The 16,963-nt window shown below is 41.2% G+C and overlaps 1 protein-coding gene across 3 annotated transcripts in view; it reads right to left on the bottom strand.

Annotated features, from left to right (window-relative positions):
- LOC123758709 (protein FAM135A) overlaps window positions 1-16,963 on the bottom strand; it is a 429,327-nt gene that overhangs the window by 53,836 nt on the left and 358,528 nt on the right. For all 3 annotated transcript variants that reach the window (XM_069328828.1, XM_045743283.2, XM_069328829.1), the window contains 2 exons: window positions 9,856-10,057; window positions 4,418-4,667 (listed from right to left, as the gene is read on the bottom strand). In XM_069328828.1, coding sequence (XP_069184929.1) covers window positions 4,418-4,667; window positions 9,856-10,057 — 452 coding nt within the window. The remainder of the gene's footprint in view (window positions 1-4,417; window positions 4,668-9,855; window positions 10,058-16,963) is intronic.

The raw sequence follows: 16,963 nt of genomic DNA, 5'->3' as shown, positions 1-16,963 counted from the left end.
ATATAGTTTTAATCTGACCCACTCAAACCATCTTGCCTCCTTTACCTCTCTAGAAACTCGTCTTGCTTCAGATATCACTGCTCTTAGCAGAGTTCTTCCTTCTGGTGTGGGGGTTTCTCCTTAGATGTTTTCTGAAGATGTTGACTCTGTGGTTTTGTTCTTTAACTTCATTACTATAGAACCAATAGTTCTTTCGTTTTGTGTTTCCTGGGATAATGATTGGAATAGCTTTGTTTTCAGGAGCTACAATGGCTTCCTGCAGATTGGTCTCATGTATGTTCATATCCTCAGGTGGTGTGTATGTTGCATACCATTTTTCAAGTTCCTCTTGGCATATATTCCAATTGACCTTTTTAAAATTCCACCTAGGTTGTGCAGGTGATGTAGGAGGTCGTTCCATGTTTAGTGTTGTGACAGTAGTATAGTGGTCACTGGTGATCACCGGGTCTACTTCCTACTTCGCCTGCTGTTTGAGTGCTGTTGAGATTAATGTAAGATCAACGGAACCTCCTAAAATGTGAGTGGTTTCCCCAGTGTTGAGAAGTGTAATTTCAGGTACTTCTTGCAGAGCTGCAGCTAAATGGCGCCCATCTGCATTGGCTGGCCCAGTCGCACCTAACTCTTGAAGATGAGCATTAAAATCCCCAGCAATAATTACATTTTCCTGTATGGCCAAGGCAAGCACTGCCTCTGCTTCTAGTTTATGTCTAGGGGGCTTGTAAACATTGTATATGAGGAGCTCAATATTAGTCATATTCACTGTTACTGCTAATACCTCTACTCCATCCCCACATGAAAATGGGTCTATTTTTTGCTGGGTATGGTGTTTCTGACTAAGGTCATTAACCCTCTTTGTCTTCCCTGCTCATACGGTATAACATAGTGCTGATATTCAGCTAATCTGAAGGATTTTGTGGCTGGGAAAAAGAGTTTTTTCCAAAACGATTATATCTGCTTTCATGCTGATTGCAGCCTCTTGAAGAGTGTGGTTTGTATTTCCAAGACCTTGTATGTTCCACTGCAGTATTCGTAATGGCCAGACGACGGTTTCAGTTGGTGTTGCCTGTTCTACTAGAACTCCTCTTCAGAATCGACCTCTATATTCTCCACCTCGCAAGTCGTGTTGCTGCAAAATGGACTGCACTGATTGCTCGTGGTCATCCCCCTGCATTGTTGGAATCTGTGCATAAGTGTGGTCCATCGCTTTGTTGTTGGTATTGCTGCATATCGGACTGCATTGATTGCTCGTGACCGTTTCTTGTGTTGTTGGAATCTGTGCATCTCTCCCATCCAGTATTTCGTTGTTGATGTTGCTGCATATTGGGCTGCATTGATTGTTCTTGCCTGCTTCTTGTGTTATTGGAACCTGTGCATCTCTGCTGTTCTTGTCTGTCTCTTGTGTTGTAAGATTCTGTTGATCTTGGGTGATCATTGCATCTTGCAGTTGCTTTTGCGAATGATGATGTTCTAGTGTCTTCACTATTCGACTGTTGTTGGTAGTCTGTATGTCCATGTTGCATTGTTTTTCTTCTTGTGCTCCATCTTGTCTCGGACTGTCTATTTCTTGTGTAACTGTGGTCTGCTGCACAATCTTGTCCATTATTACACAAGTGATTTCTTGAGTCTGTTGTTGTGAGGCATTCTGCATCATCTGTAGGCAATTGATAATGGTCTCTGCCATGATCTTCACGATGTTTTTCAGCTGGACCTTGGCAAAACTGTATATTTGTTGTGTTGATCTCGAAAGTAATTGCTTTTTGCTCTTTTGCATTTGCTGTATTTCTGCAGCACTTTTGTGTATTTTCTGATTTGGAATAATAGATTCGGGAAATTTGGCTCTGTGAGAGTGAGTGTGTGTTGTGGCTGTGCACGAGTGTTCCAGACGTTGGTGTTGGTGTATGTAGTGCTGGTCTGTGTGTTTATCCTGGCCCGAGCTGTCTGCACTTTTTCTTTCCGTGCAGAGCAGGTTGTGCTCCAGGCATGATGTTTGCTTCCATAATTTGGACATTTGGCTGTTGTGGTTTGTTTTGCCTTGTGCTTGGCTATACAGTCTTTGGTTGGATGCCTCAGACTGCGCACTCCGCATCTCTCCTGTCCGGTGCAGCGTGATTGATGGTGGCCATATTTCTGGCACCTGAAGCAGCCCAGGGGTTCCGGAACGTATGGTCTCTGTCGGTATATTCCCCAATTTCCAAGATTGAATGCTTCTGGCACATGTCCCATGATGGTCACTGGAACCTGACGTGTTGCTGCCTTGTCTACTTTTGTGTGGCATCGTTCCACATTCAGGATTTCCTTGTGTTCTAGTACTGGATCCAGGGGAAAATCGATTGGGTATCCTAAAGCATGACTCGTGTGCATCTTTCTGAAGGGTCCAGCTTTTCCAAGCATACAGGTTTCCCTTGCAGGACTGTTACTTTTTTCTAAGTAATTTGCAGTCTGTTGGTCTTGTGGTGTCATTATTATTTCTCCTTTCAGGTTGACTGTGATGGAAAGTTTCAGCTCTGGTTGTTCCTTTTCCATCGCCGTTATTACTCCATATGCTGTAGGAAAGGGGTTTGTCTGCATTATCTTGAATTTTGAAAGATGTGCAGAGTCTGGCGATGTCTGGTGTGAGACTGGTGGTGTCCTCTCCTCTCTCATAATGTTGTCCTGTGGCTGGGCTGTGGAGAGAGGTACATTGTCTGACACTGGGGCTAAGGTATGCTGAACTGTGTAATTACTATATGAGTACTGGAACACTTGATGATATATTGGACTTGTACCCAAGATTAACCATGTAATGTATCAATTATACAATGCATGTATGTGATGTAACTATATAACCTGAGCTTGTAAAAGCACCTTCATCACCTTCAGTGATTAAGTGCTTAATTGCACACTAGTTTCTCTATCAGCTATCTCACCCTGTCAGAGTAAAAGAGACAAATGTCATGTGAATGCATGTGTGTGTATATATATATGTATGTATATATGTATATGTATGTATATGTGTGTGTGTGTGTGTATGTATGTGTATAAAGTATATATGGAAGCTGATCAGAATTATATTTCACCTTTGTAAATGCACATTAATGACACTATGTAAAAGACACATTGAACACTTTATGTAGGGCATACGTAAATCTGTGTATCTATGTATTTACGTATGTAGGTTAGCTTAGCATTTTAAAAGCACCGAATCACCTTCTGTGGTTGATTGTTCAATAAACCCTTGAACTATATGTTTAACACATCTCTAACCCTGTCCATGGAGGACAGAAGAAAATGTATATATGCTGTTTAGCATTGTAAATATGTGGCCACGTCTGTGGTAGAGAAAAAAAAAAACTGGCTGGTGTGTGACTGGTGCTGTCCTCTCATGTCTCATACTGTCATCTTGTGGCTGGGTTGTGGACAGAGAAGCACTGTCTGACACTGGCTGGTGTGAGACTGATACTGTCCTCTCTAGGTCCATTATGTCTGCTATCATGCTGGTAGAAGCAATTGGTGAAGCCTCAATAACAGTTTTCTTCGGTGCCTGCTGCACATCGGTACACTGTCCCTCCTCGTCTGAAAACTGCCTCCATTGCCTCTTTCTCTTTGACTTCCACATGACTCGTCACATAGTGAGGACCGATTCACTGTCCTACCTAATGCCTGAGACACTCATAGGCCTGGAGAAATTCATTTCTCTCCAACGGAGATTGTAGAATGATTCCCCCAGGTGGAATCAGGGATACCTAACACCTAAATGAGCAAGTTTGGTCTACCTTTCCCTGTCAGGCTCAGTACACCTTCTAAGGTGCTCCTTTGTGGCAATGCCCACAGGATATTGCATCACCCTTCAAGGTAGGACTGTAAGTGACCCAGTCAGTGATACAGTCCTAAAAAAAAAAAAAAAAAAAAAAGGGGTCATGGGCGTCGATAGTGTGGCACGAGAGTTTGGGTTGCTGCATACTGGGTTGCACAGAATGCCAGTCAGCTGGACAGCAGGTAATCAACAACGTTGTTTCACCATAATTGTAGATAAAATTGAAATTATTTCCTTCCAAACAAGTTATCGCCTGGGTCTTGGCGAATTGATGTATTCTTCCTCACGAAACCAGGTTGATTTGAGCTGATGGGTGCTTAGAATCGTAAGTTTTTCTGGGAAGAAATCCGTGTGCGGCCAGCTAGCAATGGCGCTGACAGCAAATCCACCCGAGTGTTGCATGCTAAAATTGCTTGAGCAGCCGAAAGGTTAAGGCTTGGCAGCCCAAGTTCATTAGCAGTGGGAAGCTACTGAGAGGCCCTCTCAGAAAATAAAATATAAACTAAAATATTACTTATAATATGAGAGATAAATGCCAATAACTAGACATCCATTGTATATATGTGAAATCTATATTAAAATATAATTAAAATAGCAAGGTGTACAAACTTTTATCAAACTTACCCATGTTGACAAGTCCACTATTGTTGTAGAGTGTGCCGAGGTGTGGTCCAGACAAGGAGAGGAATGTGTGAAGTTTTGGCAGGAAGGGCTTCATGTGTGGGTGTGATACAGCCCCTCGGATGATAATGTTTCCCAGGGAGTGACCCACAAATGAAATACGTTTAGGGTTGAGGTTGTATGCTTCAATATGGTATAAAATTTCTGATACTAAACGCTCAGTCAAAGTTTCAAAATTTGAGAATGTATCTCCCTGTGGAAAACAGCAACATGTAAATGAATATTGTATAAAATATTTGATGTATAAATTTAATTTAAAAAAAGATTACCACACAATACAATTTTGAAAATCCAGACAGTTAGTTAAAACCCTTATTCTAAATTTTAAAATGTTCCAAATTTTCAAATACTTTGCATTTGTTTTATGTTTGGCCAGTTCTCAGGAAAATGAACATTTTTTAGGTACATTTTGGATATCAGAAATAGATGTTCTCAGGGACATTTTACAGCCAAAGAAAGTATGAATGTTTACATACAAACAATTCCTAAAAACAAAATACAGAGGAACCTCGGGTGATGAACAGCCCCATCTACGAGCTTTTCACATGAGTGAGCCACTGACAGAAAATTTGTCTTGATTGACAAGCTTCCGCTTGATTAATGAGAAAACCAAGTGTTGCTTCCTAGTGTTCCCGCGCTGGTTCTTGTAAATTCTTGGACGCCTCTGACAACAGAGTACATTATAAAATTTCATATTGATGTTGGTGGGTGGTGTCAAAAGTCTGGTGATGTCAGTGGTGGGGGATGGTGTCAGCGAAGTCTGGTGGTGTCAGTGGTGGGGGATGGTGTCAGAAGTCTGGTGGTGTCAATGGTGGGGGGTGGTGTCAGAGAAGTCTGGTGGTAGGGGATGGTGTCAGAGAAGTCTGGTGGTATCAGTGGTGGGGGGATGGTGTCAGGGAAGTCAGGTGGTGTCAGTGGTGGAGGATGATGTCAGAGAAGTCTGGTGGTGGGAGATGGTGTCAGAAGTCTGGTGGTGTCAGTGGTGGGGAGTGGTGTCAGAGAAAAATGGTGGTGTCAGTGGTAGGTTATGGTGTCATAAGTCTTGTGGTATCAGTGGAGGGGAATGGTGTCAGAGAAGTCTGGTAATGGGAGATGATGTCAGAAGTCTGGTGGTGTCAGTGGTGGGGGATGGTGTCAGAGAAGTCTGGTGGAGGGAGATGTGTCAGAAGTCTGGTGGTGTCAGTGGTAGGGGATGGTGTCATAAGTCTTGTGGTATCAGTGGTGGGGGATGGTGTCAGAGAAGTCTGGTGGTGCCTACCAGGAACCATGAGCCAGAACCTGGTCCTCTCAGAGAGGCGCAAGGAGCAATAGCCTATGAGCACTTTACGTTTAACCACTGCACTGTGCAGAGTACCTTGTGGTGGTGGATCGAGGGTGCGCAGAGCGCTATGTGGACATTTTTTGGTATAGGGTGCGATTCACAACTCCCGCGGGTACATGGGGCTCACATCTTGTGTCTCAGAACTCCTGTTAACAGACCCCATCTTGAAAAAAAATCATGGGTAACATTCCTGGGTGTGAGAGCTTCAGTACTGAGTGAGCAACCAAGGCTAGCGCACCCAGCATGAAATAAAAGCACTGCTGTTCAGCTTGTGACCACAGCATCCCCTAAAAATGTCAAAATATATACAGTATGTAACTGATATTATTTAGCAATGATAGTATTTCAGAAGAGCTTGACTGTGATAAAAATGACCAGGATTCTGAAAATAGCAGGATTGTTGTGATAATTAGCACTGTGCATAGTATGGTGGGAGGAGTAATGCAGAAGGAGGGAGGGAGGGAGCATTGTCTGCTGACTCTGTGTGGCCACCTGTTATTGTCTGGATTCACCATACCAGCTTAGTGGTTCGCTATGATGAACACAAATGTAAATACTTATATATGTAAATATTAGGCACAATACCAGTCCCTACCCAAGGCCAAAAATGCTAGAACACTAGTCAGAGGAACAGAAGCCCAAAACAAGAAAATAATTATATATATATATATATATATATATATATATATATATATATATATATATATATATATATATATATATATATATATATATATATATATATATAATTATTTTATTATATATATATATAAGGGCCCAAGCCCCAGCTGGTCTCAAAGGCGAGGCAAATGCCGAGCAGCAATAGGCCTCTACGGGAATGGTTCAGGAACGCCCCAGGGAAGATAACCCTGTCACGCAGGGGCAGTACTCACAGGGCGCTTAGGGAAAGAAGCCCCTAAGTGTATGCAGCCCCGGTACTGACGAAGAAAACCTGGCGACCGCACAATACAAAAACACAGCAGTGAGCGCCACGAAGGCAAACACCGCCTAGGAAACTGGGGCCAGAGAGGTGTCTGTCCCGGTTGACATTAGCTTATGAACTGGTGCAAGGCAGCTGGCTGCAGTGAGGTCCAGGCCCCCCCCTTTCCCTCTTGGGGACGGGAGGGCTGCACGGACAAGCGGCGGGTCAGTAAAGTATGATATTTGCTTGTTTGCTGGTTTCCTTGGGATTGTAGGGAGTTTCTACCTCTCTATTTGGCTTTTTGTTTTAGTTTCTTACCATGTGGGGTTTGTTTTGTTATGCCTACCTTTCTGGGTGCCTAACCCTGGTCGATGTCAGATAAGGAAAATCCCCAACCACTAGGGGGTTTTCCAGGGCCATTGCACCCTGAAACTTCAATGAAGGGGCCAGATTCTGGCACTGGTCCCTGGTAGGTCTGAACTTCATAGCTAATTTCCCGGTCTAATATAACATACATTAGCCCGATAAGCTCCAGGGAACCATAGGGGCTTCCCACAGAAAATGGCATCTGTTTACAAGAGCCCTAAAGAAGCTGATGTGAACCCCGTGTAGCCGTGGGACTTTTAAATCTTGCGTGGTACTCTAACACATCAATAGCTGTGATGCGAAGTTCCGTGACAGTTACTTACCACAGGTATTGATGTGTTGTGAAGTTTAAGGGTTAATAGCTTCACCATCCAAGGGTTAAGTAAATTCAACCCAATCAAAATGAGAGAAATAATTTTGTTTTTTATAAATGTTATGCACAGGGTGTGTGACGTCACTATGACCTCATCACACACACACACACACGATAATATAATTATGATAAAATCGATAGGGAAGATTTCCTGAGACCTGGAACTTTAAGAACAAGAGATCATAGATATAAACTAGCTAAACACAGATGCCGAAGAAATATAAGAAAATTCACTTTCGCAAATAGAGTGGTAGATGGTTGGAACAAGTTAAGTGAGAAGGTGGTGGAGGCCAAGACCGTCAGTAGTTTCAAAGCGTTATATGACAAAGAGTGCTGGGAAGACGGGACACCACGAAGCGTAGCTCTCATCCTGTAACTACACTTAGGTAATTACACACACACACACACAAGTGGAAACAGGCTAACATAGTTCCAGTCTACAAAAGTGGCAGCAGGGAAGACCTCCTCAATTATAGACCTGTATCACTGACAAGTGTAATAGTGAAAGTATTGGAAAAACTAATCAAAACTAAATGGGTAGAACACCTGGAGAGAAATGATATAATATCAGACAGACAGTATGGTTTTCGATCTGGAAGATCCTGTGTATCAAATTTACTCAGTTTCTATGATGGAGCCACAGAGATTTTATAGGAAAGAGATGGTTGGGTTGACTGCATCTATCTGGACCTAAAAAAGGCTTTCAACAGAGTTCCACATAAGAGGATGTTCTGGAAACTAGAAAATATTGGAGGGGGTGACAGGTAAGCTTCTAACATGGATGAAAGATTTTTCTGACTGATAGAAAAATGAGGGGAGTAATCAGAGACAATGTATTGGACCGGAGAAATGTCGCAAGTGGAGTACCACAGGGTTCAGGTTTTGCACCAGTGATGTTCATTGTCTACATAAATGATCTACCAGTTGGTATACAGAATTATATGAACATGTCTGCTGATGATGCTAAGATAATAGGAAGGATAAGAAATTTAGATGATTGTCATGCCCTTCAAGAAGACCTGGACAAAATAAGTATATGGAGCACCACTTGGCAAATGGAATTTAATGTTAATAAATGTCATGTTATGGAATGTGGAATAGGAGAACATAGACCCCACACAACCTATATAATATGTGAGAAATCTTTAAAGAATTCTGATAAAGAAAGAGATCTAGGGGTGGTTCTAGATAGAAAACTATCACCTGAGGACCACATAAAGAATATTGTGCAAGGAGCCTATGCTATGCTTTCTAACTTCAGAATTGCATTTAAATACATGGATGGCGATATACTAAAGAAATTATTCATGACTTTTGTTAGGCCAAAGCTAGAATATGCAGCGGTTGTGTGGTGCCCATATCTCAAGAAGCACATCAACAAACTGGAAAAGGTGCAAAGACATGCTACTAAGTGGCTCCCAGAACTGAAGGGCAAGAGCTACGAGGAGAGGTTAGAGGCATTAAATATGCCAAAACTAGAAGACAGAAGAAAAAGAGAAGATATGATGACTACGTACAAAATAGCAACAGGAATTGATAAAATCGATAGGGAAGATTTCCTGAGACCTGGAACTTCAAGAACAAGAGGTCATAGATTTAAACTAAATAAACAAAGATGCAGAAGAAATATAAGAAAATTCACTTTCGCAAACAGAGTGGTAGACGGTTGGAACAAGTTAAGTGAGAAGGTGGTGGAGGCCAAAACTGTCAGTAGCTTCAAAGCGTTATATGACAAAGAGTGCTGGGAAGACGGGGCACCACGAGCGTAGCTCTCATGCTGTAACTACACTTAGGTAGTTACATTAATTTTGGAACAGGTTTTGAATCTTACTATATAATACCGTACAATATTAAGTTATTGTTTATCAACATTGTTATTTCTTATTGGCATTAATTGCACCCCCGTGTGCTGACTGTTGTCTAGTTGTGTGGTATGCTGGCCTTCAGCAGTTCCAGCTATATATCTTGGGTAGCATGACTGTGTTTTCATGTATGCATTTATTTCATTAAGTATTATGATAATTTTAATTTCAACTTTGAATTGTTACATTTGCTTTTGTATTATTTCAGATACGTAGTGAAATGAGTCAAGTAAAGGTTGGCTATAGCATTTACTATATGATTGGATAATATTAATTATGCAGGATCAGTCAAGGTTTTCTGAGCAAATTAGAAACTTCAGGTCCCTATTCTGAAATTTTGAATGTTGCATCAGTAGTTTCTAGTTTTCTAGTTTGCATCCTTCTAGTTTTTTTAAGGTTATCATTGTAGCAAAGTCTGGATTTTCAACGTTGCACTACATATGAATTCATCCATGGAAAATATAAGTGCATCAAGAAGCTAATTCAAACAAGAAAATCCTACAGCACAGAAAATACCATTCAATACACTAAACTTACTTGATTTCGCTCTGACATTAGAAAATCAAGATTAGCTCCTGGCAAGCCAATCTCTAGATAGGTTTTAATTAGCCTGAGGTCAGCAGAGTTGCCATCAAGGCCATGAACACAGACAATGAGGTGGAGACCATCTGGCGACAGCACTCGGCAGTCATCGCTCACATGGAAGTATGGAACAGTTGATGCCAGACCTGAGAAATCACTGCAGAGAAAGCAAAGGTGGTATTACAAATCTGTTCAAAAAACAAAGTTTTTAAGAATATGTGTCTAGTCCATTACAAATAAACCAAAGTACTATTACCCTCCTGCATGGGTGGTTCAAATAACTCAAGAGGGTAAAACAAGGTTATGCTCTAATCATGGATGAATTCACAGTCACAATACTGGAAATAGAGGAAGAATTAGCTATCAAAATATTTCACTGAATTTGTGTGAGTAGCTAATTGATGTTCAGAGTCTGGTCCAACTTAACAATGCAAGTAGAAATGCTACACAAATTACTGGTCCTAAATTGTAGATAAGCTTCCAAAATGCATTAACCCTTATACTCTGTAGCTATTAAAGTACTACAGTGAGGTATGCATGACCACAAATAGTTAACAAATCAAATGGAAAAAATTGCATACAGCAATTAAGCAAAGGAGGAAATCACAAATAGTGATTGGAGCTGTGTAAGTATTAACTGTTGTACTATATTTAATTTAAAAGAGCATCAAAGAAGTACAGTACCTAATTAACATTTTGTAGTCTGAGCAATGTATCTACCACTCTACACAGTATATTTGCCAACTGAGTTTTCATCCTAAAATAACTAAATCATGGTGCTGTTACTTTACCAATCTTTTATAATTACAGTACTCAAATAGTGTATGTACTGTAACAATTCTCACTTATTAAGCCAGCATTCACCATAAAAAAAAAAATCAGTGTGATGAAATGACCTTTTCTAGGTGAGTATAAGTGGCTTTCTGAAGCTATATTGTTGAGATAGCTTCCCATTGCATACTAAGTCACATGTCACTGGAATCCTGTTGGCCTACTAGGAACAAGAGCCATAACTTGACCCACCTCAAAGAGGCACAGAGAGAAGAGAATTCTTACGGTCACCCTCACTAGGAAAGCAAGAAGACAGTAGGCGAGACTATACAGGCAACTGCCCAGTTCATGAAAATGAAACACCAAAACAGCCAACAGATACTGCAAAAGATTCTCTCAAAATGAAATGGGTCACCCAAAACAGGGTACAAAATACCTATAATGTGCAGAGCCAGTAACGTGTGGCAATCCCAGGGATTCTTAGTTTTAACCCTTATGTTGCTCAATACTCACATAGGTGATGGGAGTAACCTGCACCGCAATGCGCTTATCATAATATAGTCGATTGAGGGTCCCGCGCCTACACGGGGCATTTAGGTTTCCTCAGGGTTCTTGTAAACAGACACCATTTTTAAAAATAATCGTGGGCAACATTCTCGGTGTGGGACCCATAGTACTGTCTGAGCAACCAAGGCTAGTGCACGCAGCATGAGCTAACAGCACTGCTGTTCTGCTTGTGACCACAGTATCGCCTAAAAATGTCCAAATATATATATGTAACTGCTATTACTTAGCAATGATAGTATTATAGAAGACCCCTGACTGTGATAAAAATGACCAGATTTCTGATAATAGCAGGATTGTGGTGATGATTAGCACTGTGCATAGTATGGCAGGAGGAGTAATCTTGGCGAGGGAGGGAGGTAGCATCGTCTGCTGACTCTGTGTGGCCACATTTTAATGTCTGGACTCACCATACCAACGTAGTAGTTTGCTATGGTGAACACAAATGTAGATACTTACATATAACATGTGTATTAGTGTAATAACAGCAAAAGGAGTATGTTGGGAGGAGCCATTTTGGTGAGGGACGTGGTGTCATCTGCATGACTTGTCATGCTGTGTAGGGTGGCCACTATGTACTTTGGGCACTATACCAGCTTAGTTGTACAGTTATGGTGAATAAAACATGTAGATACTTATATATAATGTGTGTATATAGTGAAGTAACACCAAAAGCAGTATGGTTGGAGGAGGAATGTTAGTGTGTCTGGTCTTGAATGGGTGAGGGAGGAAGGGAGCATCAGCTGACTCTGTGTGGCGACCTCTGTTATTGTCTGAATTCATCATACCAGCTTAGTTGTATAGTTATAGGAACAAAACATGTACAGTAGATACTTATATATATAACATCTGTATATAGTGAATAAAAGCAAAAACAGCATGGTGGCAGGAGGAATGTTGGCAAGTGAGGTGTTGGTGAGGGAGGGAAGGAGGGGGCGTTTGTGGCTAGTGTGTGGCGGCCACTCATTGTTGTTTTGACTCACCATACCAACTTATTGGTTTGTTATGGTGAACAAAACATGCAGATACTTATATATAACCTGTGTATATAGTGTAATAACAGCAAAACTATTTGTTTATTGTTTTATGAACATAATAATTGAATCGTTAATATGCACACCATACTTTTGAGTATAACGATGATTCACACATTTTATTATATAAATATATCACACTACACACTATTGAATAATAATACTCTACTGCAAAAAAAATAAGAAAAAATCAATCAGACATTGAAATAATTAGGTAATATCATCTTTATGGCAACTCCCACCTGACAGCTTGGGTGGAGCTGACCGCCTCCGACGCTTGCTCTGTCAATGCTTACATTTTAGCAGACTTCCTCGCCCTATTGCGGCCAAAATATGTCATTTATGATTTCAGGGATTTGTGGTCAGGGAACACAAATGAACACTTTTATAAGACAATTTTTTTTTTTTTAATTTTTATATTTCTAGTGCACAGCGATGTTGACGGCTATTAATAGCAGAGTAGCGTAAGGGTTAAGGCAAGTGAGCTGGAGCTGATGAACCATGAATTGATGTACCTAATAGGGGTGGTGGGAAAGGGGAGTCATGGAGCCACCTTGGCTCACCCAGAGAGGATCATTTCATTACATTCAATGATGGTTTTCTGGGGGAAGGCTCTTGATGCCCTCTCCTTAAGCTAACAATGAAGAACGAGGAAAACATAGACCTTAACTGCTGATATCTGCCATGTATAAACTTAAAGAAAATTGTAGTCTTCTATTTATTTAGTTAAAACTACCTCTGCTGTACTGTTGCAATTCCTGCAATTCCATCCATCATGTAATTATTATCATTCTTTATTTCCCCTGCATAGCAGTGGAGCTGCCTCTTCCACTTACCTTCCACGTTATCACACTGGAAGTCCACCTCTATGTCAGCCAAGACCAGTCTTACGATGGATGCTCTACCTGCCACACGCTCCGCCACCCAGTGACTGGTATGGCTTGCTGGCAGGCAGAGTGCCTCCACAAACTAGCAGTTAGCCACTTCTACCAAGCAGTTTGCTGCCTCTATCCAGCTGTTGTGCAGCCACAAACTAACAGTTACCGCCAGCTGTTTGTTACTACCCTTGTTGACACAAGACGCAACGTCATCACCAGTAGCGGTATAAATAGGGCCCCTGCACCCATAGAAGCCAGTCTCTATCTGGTGCTCTTGGGGTCATCACTGCTTCTTTCACCCGCTGTCTGCTACCAGCCTACGACGTGTGTTGGATGCTGTAGGGTATGGTGGATAGCTTCAGCTCACCAGTATAATATTGTATTGTATTCATATTAATATTGTATTGTATTCATATTGTTTTCATTTGCTTGCATTGTTTGTTCTGTTATAATAGCCAAGTGTTTGCAGGACCTGTTTTCTGTTATTTATTATTATAGTAAAGTTCATTATTTGTTCATCTGTTTCTTATTTCATCCTGCCACTTACGATACAAAGATGCGAGAAACAACTACACGGCAGTGAGGAGAGAGGCAGAAAGAAATTTTGAAAAAGGGATTGCGGACAAATGTAAAACAGAACCAGGTCTATTCTATAAATTCATAAACAACAAATTGCAGGTAAAGGATAATATTCAGAGGTTGAAAATGGGAAATAGATTCACGGAAGATGAAAAGGAAATGTGTGAAACACTAAACGAAAAGTTCCAAAGTGTGTTTGTACAAAATGAAATCTTTAGGGAACCAGATACAATAAGAATTCCAGAGAACAACATAGAACACATAGAGGTGTCTAGAGACGAAGTGGAAAAAATGCTCAAAGAGCTCGGTAAGAACAAAGCAGCTGGCCCAGATGGCGTTTCACCATGGGTTCTGAGAGAATGTGCATCTGAGCTCAGCATTCCACTTCACCTGATCTTTCAGGCATCCCTGTGTACAGGAATCGTAGCAGACGGGTGGAAACAGGCTAACATAGTTCCAATCTACAAAAGTGGCAGCAGGGAAGACCCCCTCAATTATAGACCTGTATCATTGACAAGTGTAATAGTGAAAGTATTGGAAAAACTAATCAAAACTAAATGGGTAGAACACCTAGAGAGAAATGATATAATATCAGACAGACAGTATGGTTTTCGATCTGGAAGATCCTGTGTATCGAATTTACTAAGTTTCTATGATCGAGCCACAGAGATATTACAGGAAAGAGATGGTTGGGTTGACTGCATCTATCTGGACCTAAAAAAGGCTTTCGACAGAGTTCCACATAAGAGGTTGTTCTGGAAACTGGAAAATATTGGAGGGGTGACAGGTAAGCTTCTATCATGGATGAAAAATTTTCTGACTGATAGAAAAATGAGGGCAGTAATCAGAGGCAATGTATCAGAATGGAGAAATGTCACAAGTGGAGTACCACAGGGTTCAGTTCTTGCACCAGTGATGTTTATTGTGTACATAAATGATCTACCAGTTGGTATACAGAATTATATGAACATGTTTGCTGATGATGCTAAGATAATAGGAAGGATAAGAAATTTAGATGACTGTCATGCCCTTCAAGAAGACCTGGACAAAATAAGTATATGGAGCACCACTTGGCAAATGGAATTTAATGTTAATAAATGTCATGTTATGGAATGTGGAATAGGAGAACATAGACCCCACACAACCTATATATTATGTGAGAAATCATTAAAGAATTCTGATAAAGAAAGAGATCTAGGAGTGGTTCTAGATAGAAAACTATCACCTGAGGACCACATAAAGAATATTGTGCAAGGAGCCTATGCTATGCTTTCTAACTTCAGAATTGCATTTAAATACATGGATGGCGATATACTAAAGAAATTGTTCATGACTTTTGTTAGGCCAAAGCTAGAATATGCAGCTGTTGTGTGGTGCCCATATCTTAAGAAGCACATCAACAAACTGGAAAAGGTGCAAAGACATGCTACTAAGTGGCTCCCAGAACTGAAGGGCAAGAGCTACGAGGAGAGGTTAGAAGCATTAAATATGCCAAAACTAGAAGACAGAAGAAAAAGAGGTGATATGATCACTACATACAAAATAGTAACAGGAATTGATAAAATCGACAGGGAAGACTTCCTGAGACCTGGTATTTCAAGAACAAGAGGTCATAGATTTAAACTAGCTAAACACAGATGCCAAAGAAATATAAGAAAATTCACCTTCGCAAATAGAGTGGTAGGCGGTTGGAACAAGTTAAGTGAGAAGGTGGTGGAGGCCAAGACCGTCAGTAGTTTCAAAGCGTTATATGACAAAGAGTGCTGGGAAGACGGGACACCACGAGCGTAGCTCTCATCCTGTAACTACACTTAGGTAATTACACTTAGGTAATTACACTGCAAGGGCCAAAGCAGCATTTATTTTTATGTGAGTAAGAGCCACACTACATCAGTAGTGCAGTCAGTATTGCTGCACTACTGCATCACATCACATAGAATGCGGGCCTGTCCAAGCAGCTGGTCTCAGGAACTGTTCCTAGCAACCTTTGTTTAACCCTTAAACTGCGCATCGCATCATATGATGGTTTGACTGACTTGCAGTAAATTGCGCATCGCATCATATGATGCTTTGGAGTACTACGCAAGATTTAAACGGCACGCGGATACACGGGGTTCACCATACCTTCATCAGGGCTCTTGTAAACAGACGCCATTTTTTTTTTAAATCGTGGGCCAAATTCCCGGGTATTAGGGGCCTCAGTATTGAGTGAGCTACCAAGCCTGATGCACGCAGCATGAGCTCACAGCATTGCTGTTCCGCTTGTGACCACAGCATCGCCTAAAAATGCCATAATATACTTGTTCATGCTATTATGTAGCGATGATATTTTTACAGAAGACCCCTGACTGTGATAAAACTGACCAGGGTTCTGATAATAGCAGGATTGTGGTGATATTTAGCACTGTGCTCCATGGAGGGAGGAGTAATGCTGTGGGAGGGAGGGTGGTGGCGTTGTCTTCTGACTGTGTGTGGCCACCTTTTATTGACTGCACTCACCATACCAGCTTAGTGGTTCGCTATGGTGAACACAAATGTAGATACTTATATATAACGTGTGTATAGAGTGTAATAACAGCAATAGGAGTAGGTTGGGAGCTGCCATTTTGTTGAGGGAGGAGCGTCGTCTGCACGACTTGTCATGTTGTTTACTGGTGACCACTATGGTCTTTGGGCACCATACCAGCTTATTTGTACAGGTATGGTGAATAAAAGAGGTAGATACTTATATATAATGTGTGTATATAGCGTAATAACACCACAAACAGTATTGTTGGAGGAGAAATATTAGTGCGTCTGGCCTTGAGGGCGACCGCCACCAGCTGACTGTGAGTAGCTACGTCTTTGTGCCTTTACTCACCAAACAAGCTTAGATGTACAGTTATGGTGAACAAAACATGTAAATACTTATATATAACGTCTGTATATAAAAGAAAAAACAATATGGTGGGAGGAGAATGGTGGCAAGTCAGGTGAGGTGAGGGAGGGAGGGAGTGGCAGCCAGTGGCGGCCTGCCACTGCCACTCAGCATACCAACTTAGTGGTTCGTTATGGTGAACACGAATGTAGATACTAATATATAACGTCTGTATATAGTGAATAAAAGCAAAAACAGTATTGTGGGAAGAGAATGTGGGTGAGTCAGGTGACTTGAGGGAGAGAGGAAGTGGCAGCCAGTGGCGGGCTGCCACTGCCACTCAGCAGGCCAACTTAGTGGTTTGTTATGGTGAACACGAA

The sequence above is a fragment of the Procambarus clarkii genome, chromosome 22 (genome assembly GCF_040958095.1).
Source record: "Procambarus clarkii isolate CNS0578487 chromosome 22, FALCON_Pclarkii_2.0, whole genome shotgun sequence".
NCBI classification, from domain to species: Eukaryota; Metazoa; Arthropoda; class Malacostraca; order Decapoda; family Cambaridae; genus Procambarus; species Procambarus clarkii.
The sequence above is the reverse complement of the archived record's forward strand: the minus strand, read 5'-3'. Positions and strand labels throughout refer to the sequence as shown.